The 6965-nt window shown below is 62.6% G+C and overlaps 1 protein-coding gene across 2 annotated transcripts in view; it reads right to left on the reverse strand.

Annotated features, from left to right (window-relative positions):
* The window catches only part of RASGRF1 (Ras protein specific guanine nucleotide releasing factor 1), a 97277-nt gene that overhangs the window by 56277 nt on the left and 34035 nt on the right, over window positions 1–6965 (reverse strand). For both annotated transcript variants that reach the window (XM_040493447.1, XM_040493446.1), the window contains exon 4: window positions 1875–1967. In XM_040493447.1, coding sequence (XP_040349381.1) covers window positions 1875–1967 — 93 coding nt within the window. The remainder of the gene's footprint in view (window positions 1–1874; window positions 1968–6965) is intronic.

A 6965-nucleotide genomic window follows, 5' to 3' on the forward strand; every position in this document is an offset into this window, starting at 1 on the left:
GGGGGGGGGGGGCAAGGCAGGGTCGGTGCCTCCTCTCGCTGCCTCCTCCGCGGTGGAGTGTGCAGGGAGGTAAGCTGGGACCAGGGCCTGGCCTGCCCGTGAGACCCTGGGTGAGTCTCCGGTCCCGTAAGCTGCTTTCGCATCCGCGTGAAGGGGCTAAGGTGGGGGCGCCTGGACTCCACGTGTTGCCCCACCAGCTTTGCTGGAAATGTAGGTGCCAGGCCCCGCCCCGACCTCTGCATGTTCCCCAGACCCCCAGCTCGCCTCAGAGGTGGGGGACGTGTGGCCCTGAGTCTCTGTCACGGGAGGGGCTGGGGGTAGACGCCTGCCAGGCCGTGCTGGGCCTCCCTCATTCCTCACCTTGTCCAACAACTGGCCTGGAAGCCTAGAAGCCTCAATTAACGCTCATCGGGATAGAGGGCGATTGGCAAATTGAACAGAATGTGGCAAATTGGTTAATCTGGTGCTTGGGGCCTCAGCAGGGCCTGCCTGGAGCCCTCCTCTGGCCTCTGCGGCGAGATTGGCACAGATACTTGGCGGGCGTGTAGTTGGGCCACTGGGCGCAGCCGCTTTGGCAAGAGCTTGGGAGAGGACCTTGACTCATGGCCACGGAGACCACTGTTTTCCGACGCACCTGCCTCCAGGTCAGGCACCACCCGGCTCCTGCCGCAGGGTTGGGGACCTGGGGACCGCCTGCTGGGGGCCGGGCACAGGTGCTCATCAGAACCTCAGTGGAAAGGTGTGCGGACAGTCAGGATGTGGATGTGTGGCTGGGGGGCGTCTGCCCTGGAGAGGCAGCCGGCCCTGAGTCTGGACCGCCCCCTTCTAGACTCGGAGGCTCTCTCCACGAGGGAGGGGCCCGCCTGAGGCTCCAGGAGGGTGGAGATAGAGGGAGGAAGGGGGATTTCAGCAGGCACAGAGAGATGTTCCACCCAGAATGCTTCTCCAAACGGGCAGAGAAACCCAGGGGAGCCCCAGCAAAGGGGAGCCCTGCCTGGTGGGGCTCGGCTCAGACCTGGTGGCAAAGCCCAGTGCCTGAGGGGGCCTGGCAGGTCCCGCCGACGACGCAGGAGGCCAGCTGGTGGGGACTAATGGGGCTTGTGTGGGCAGCAGTGTGTCCCGGGGACAGAGGAGGTGTCTCTGGAGCTTGGAGGCTGGGGTTTCAACGTCACCCGCAAGCAGCTGTGTAACTTGGGCAAGTGGCTTTGCCTCTCTGTGCCTCAGCTGCCCCCCATGTGAAATGCGGATGATGGCAAAACCCTAGAGGGCTCTGCGTGAAGGGTCTGACGCATAGAAAATGCTTAATGAATGTTGGCTACTTCTATTTTTGAGAAACAAAATCCAGATCGTTTAGCTTCTAAAGCACTGGCAACAAACTAAAAAGAAAAAAGACCGCCACGCCGTGTGGGTTGAAGACCCCAAACACACACACTTCCCCCTGCACCTGCTCCCATGGCTGCCCCAGGCTGCTGGGTCAGTACCCAGAGCCACTGGGCGGGTCCCCATGCCATCTGGGCTCCCACAGATCACAGCAGCAGGGTCAGCTTTGGGGCCCCGTGGACTTCCAATCTGGGGTGTGCTGGGGACCAAAGCCATGAGAAGGCTCTGCATGGGGAGGGGACTGTGGCCTTAGGAGGCTGTCCCGTGTTGTGGGAGAAGCTCCTGGCCAACAGCCTCTAGGCCTGGGTTCCCGTCCCGGCCCCCCACCCACTCCCTCCGCTCTGGAGCCTGCCCTCCCCACCTATAAATAGAGTGCATCCAGTCCAAGGCTGGGGCCGAGGAGGGGGTGGCCGGCCCTGGGGGTGGAAAGACAGTCGGTGACAGTGCCCACCCCGGGCAGGGCCGGGAAGCTCTCAAAAGAGGACAGTACACACCTTCTTAATCTTCTTGATGTCACTGTCCTCATCGTTGGGGGTGACAGTCTGGGTGGACTGGATGCGCTCGTTGTCCCTGAGCAGAGTCGCGATCTGTAAGAGACGAGGGCGCGGTGGTGAGTGGGGGCCCCCGCCCCACCAAGGGCTCCTGTCCCCTGCTCTGTGTGCGGCTGCCCACCTGCACACCCAGGCCCCAGCTCCTGGTGAGAGGCCCCCGCGCTCTCCGGACGGCGGGTACCCCAGTGCAATGTGGCAGCTTTGGCCTCAATCTGTGATTCTCCTCCCCACCAGCCCCTTTATTTCTGAATTTTTGTTGTGGCAAAACAGCACAGAACAACTAAACCAGTTTCAGGTGCAGAGGTCACTGGCATGAAGCACAGTGTGCCGCCGTCCCCACCGCCCATCTCCAGGACTTTCCACCTTCCCACACTGAAACTCTGACCCTATTAAACCATGTTCCCCTCTCCTCTGGCCCCACCGTCGAGGTCCTGTCTTCCGTGAACTTGACTCCTCTAGGGACCTCCTGTCACGAGTGGAAGTGGAACGCTACAGAACTTTTCTGTCTGGCTTAGTCCACCTGCTGCGACGTCGTCAGGGTTCGTCCACGCTGCAGCAGGGGTCAGCAGACCCCTTCCTTCTCCTTCTCCTTCCTCTTTAAGGCTGGATAGGGTTCCGTGCTGTCTGCACACCGCACTTGGCAATGCACTCACGCGTAAGCGGACGCTTGGGTGGTCCCCTTAGTTTTTCCGACAAAACCCTGCTGCCGTCAGAGAAAAGCAGGTGGCGGAGGCAAAGCCGCTGGCTGTCCCCTCCCCTGGGCAGCCCTGAAGCACTTCTCCGACCGGGAGCCTCTGTGGAAACTGCCGGCCTGGAAACACAGGACAGCCCCGCGGAAGGAACGTCTGAGCTGCCCTAAAAGCCTCCATCCGGCCGATTTGGGGATCGTGCGTCAGCACCTCCATCCGGCCGGCCGATGTCAGCAGAGCTGCAAGAACAGAACCGAGGGGCGGGGCCCGGGACAGGGGGTGCCTCGGGGACCCAGCCCCTCCAGCCTCCTTCCCGCCACTCCGGGGCGCCTTTCACGGGGGCTGTGGACCCCCATTCAAGAGCTGGCATCCCCCGTCTCTGCCTGCCACTCTCATCAGAGCGCTCCCGGCGCTCAGCACACGCCTGCGGGCTACGTCCACACGAGGGAATGGGACCGGCAGCCACCAAACAAACCGCAGGCACAGGAACGCAGGGCAGCCGCGCAGGGGAACCTACAAACACTCCGGGCCACAGCGCCCTCTGCAGGGTGTGTGGCTCTGTCCCGTCGAGGCCGCAAGGCGCGCCACGGGATGAATGGGCTCTCACAACTGAGCACTTTTGGAGCAAAACGGAGCAGTCACCCCCTCTCCACGCCCCGGTTGCTAAAATTACCCCAGCCTCTGCTTGCAGAGTGGCTGAAAATATCCGAGGAGCATTCCGGCCGGCGCGGACCCTTCTTCCTCTCGCTCCCCCTCCCCCCACCCCTCCCGGCTTGTTTTCAGCTCTCTGCAAACATCTGCACGTTGGCAGAGGCGGACTCTTTGATCCATACGCCAGAGGGCTGAGGACACACGCACGCGCACACGCACGCACCCACAGGCTCTTAGCTCAGAAACGTGGGGATGCCCGGTCAACACCCCCACCTCTGGCCCGACATTATCGCTTCTCAGCGGCCGTCTGCACACGGTACCCTTTTCTCTGTACAGCGGTGACGTGCGTCTGTGTGTCTGCACACACGCGTGTAAGTAGCCTGTTCTTAAAACTGATGGTGCTCTTCTGGGAGAGACGCTTTCCAGGACGGCTCCTCGGCAGGGGCCAGGGTGAAAAATGGACGCAATTAGGTCAGGCGCTGTGTCGCTGCACAGGCGGCACTGGAAAGCCCTGGGGGGCGGACTCTGGGGAGCCACGAGCCCAGGGACCCCGCAGAGGTCTTGGGCGGTGGCTTCTCCCTGCCAGGAGCTGGCGGCCCCAGTGGGCCCACAGAGGCAGCCTTTCTCCCCACCGGGCAGGTCCCTCTAGGGATGGCTTGGTGGGCACCCAGGGCCTGCTCGGCTGACCCTCGTCAGCGATGGCCACAGAGAGCTGGCACCTTGGCTCCTACCCCAAGCCGCTGGCTCGCACCCCGCTCCGGCCCGGCCGGGCTCACACTCCCAGGGCGTCTCGCTCACCCTGCCCACTTGCGACCCTGCGGCCTGGCTTGCTCAGCCCATCAGGGGCAATCCCTCGCTTGCCACACACTCTGGGGCCCTGAGCATCGGCGCCCACCCCACCGCGCCCCCAAGATGGGGTCTTTGGTGCAGAATGCACTTAGCGCGGCAACTGACAGCGGAATGAGCCCACGGTGTTGCTTTTTGCTAAAGAGCCAAGGTTTTGCTAACAATTTCTGTATTTCTTGCTTTTCAAACAGCTGCCGCACAGCCCAGCTCTCTTCCCCTCTCGACTCCCTCTGGCCTCTTCTAAGCCACACAGGCGTCCATCTTGGTCCTCCCGGGCCAAGCCCATCAGCACGTCCTGGGGACGTCTCTGTGCTGGGCTCTGGTGAGACACAGCTGGAAGTGGACGAGTCAGATCCCCCTGGGGGCTCCCAGCCTAACAAGGGGGTCAGACGCCCCCAGAGGTCACTCACTGTCCGACAAGACAAGGTGAGAATGGAGGCGTGCCGGTCCTGCAGTGGGGGGGGGGGGGGTCTCACCAGGGAAATAGCAAGGGGCCATCCAAAAGAGGTTTTGAAGGACAAATCGAAGTCTGACAGGAGGGCGATGGGACGGAGCCCGTCCAGCAGAGCGGGCGGTGTGAACAAGGGCACGGGGCAGCAGGGGAGGCGAGGAGCGAGCCTGCAGGCAGGGAGGTGGGCCCTGTGCGGGGAGGGGTCGGGTCACACGGCACTGTCCTTCTCCCCCAGAGCGGTGTCCTTGCTGACCCGTCTCACGTGGTGGGGGTCCACCTCAAAGTCTGTTTGCAAGACTGGTTCCGAACGAATCCCTGAACCAAAGATCTCAGCGGTTTCTTCCAGAGTCAGACTCCAGGATCCTGAGTGCTCCGGGCCTATAACTGAGTGCTCCAGGCTAGTAAAATATGGCGACAGCCTCCAAACTCCTACCCTGCCCTGTAGGCCCTACGTTAGCGCTCCAAATTCACTTCCAACCATAAATGGAGGGAAGACAGCTACCGAAGCAAGGAAACGGAGCCAAGCTGAGCATCCCAGAGATGCCCCTCTGTCGTAGAAGGTCCTCAGAGCTCTGTGGCCTGACAGGTGCTCCGGGGAGCCCAGAGACCCAGCAGAGGTACACAGCACGGTGCAGAGCTCTGTCTGGGCCTGATCTGCAGGGAAACACGGCTGCGGGGCTGGAGGGGGGAGTGCACATGCGCCATGGGGCGGGCGACGGGCTTGGTAGCTGCAGGGGAGAGGTGGGTGAGAGACCCCCGTGACCAGAAGGGCAGAGGTTGTGAGGGCAGCCGTGTCTTCTACCTGTTTGGGAGCGGTTTTCGATGGCCGTGGAAGCCCCCCCCCCCACCCCGCCCCGCCGCTGTGTCCAACCTTTTGCACAGTCTGTTCCGTATTTTGCACACCAGCTGCATCGGGGTTTGGGGACCGAAGGGGGAAGCAGTCGGGCAGTCGTTAGACTCTGGGTCTCCTGCTCGACGGCGCAGGACTGGGCTTCTCGGTCCTCTGCCACCCGACGGTGGGCGTGGTCCTGTGATGCGCCTCTGTCCCCGGAAGTGTGAGGTGTTCCCCTTCTCACGCGTGAGCCCGGGGCCCGTGGGCCGTGGCCCCGACTCTGGTGGGAGCGCGGGAGCAGGGCCCACGCTGGACCCTGGGTGCGTAAAGGAGCAGCGCTCGCTGCTTGAAGCCCCCGCGATGAGGGGTTGTGGCCGCCGAGGTACCTGGGCCACCCTGACAGGGGTGCGTGGTGGCCACCGAGGGCTGCCTTCGGGCCACTGCTGTGGGCAGGGGAGCCGGCTGGAACCAAGAGGTGGCCAGGAGAAGGCGAGGCCCTGCAGGCCCTCGGGACGTGCGAGACAGGGCGCCGGGGTTTGTTTGGCCGTGGGAGGTCAGGGGGACCGTGGAGGCTTGGGGCCACGCCGGCGACACCGTGGTGGGTGAACGTACACCCTTCCTGCAGGCCCGGCTCCTCAGGAGGAGGAAGTTCCCGGCAGACGCAGGCCAGGGGTCCGGAACCAGGAAGAGCCAAGTCTGAGCCGGGACTCCATCACTCGGGTGACCTTGGAGCCACCTTGGCTAAGTCCCTTCCTCTTCTGTGGGCTCAGTGTCTTCAGATCCCTCCAGCTCTCAAGTTCCGAGGCCTGTCTTCCTCCCCGGGGGGTCACTCATCACTCGCTCGGCTTCTCGGTGCCTCCGGCCTCCCTCACGGCCTACTTCCTGCAAACAGGCTGCATCCCCCTGGCCTGCAGGACGTGTGCGTGAGACACAGAGAGACCACAGCCCGAGACCTTTACCAGGACGGCCTTTCTTTCAAAGTCCCTTCAGAAGAATGTTCTGCCCCAGAAAACTAGGGGGCAAAGGAAGCTCTGCTCCAAATTCGCACCATGTGGGGCCTCTGCTGCCTCTGACACACACACACACACACACACACACACACACACACCTGACCTGCTTGCTGCTCCCCAGCCACAGAGGGGACCCCGCCCTTTGCACCCTCGCCTTCTCTGGTGTGCAAATCCTTCTAACACCATATGAAGCATGGACCCATACTCTCTCTAGATGTAAAATCACTCACTTTCTGCCTGGTTCACGCCGCAAGCTCTATCACAATGCCAATTTCATGGTACCACAGTTAGACCTCAGGGGTGGACACTTCCATACCTCCAGGGCCCAGCAGAGTGTGACGCACATTTTTTCGCTGAGCACCTACTATGTGCCAGGTGTGAGGGAGAGTGACAAAAGACAGCCTGGCCCTACAAGTCCCCAGTAGGTTGGGTGTGGGGATGTCGGGGAGCAGGGGTGGTGAGCCAGGGGGTCCCTGGGAGGAGGTGCTGGACTGGGGGTGGTCCCTGGGAGGGGGTGCTGGACTGGGGGTGGTCCCTGGGAGGGTATGCTGGACT

The sequence above is a fragment of the Herpailurus yagouaroundi genome, unplaced genomic scaffold, assembly GCF_014898765.1.
Source record: "Herpailurus yagouaroundi ecotype Mexico unplaced genomic scaffold, PumYag 185, whole genome shotgun sequence".
NCBI lineage: Eukaryota > Metazoa > Chordata > Mammalia > Carnivora > Felidae > Herpailurus > Herpailurus yagouaroundi.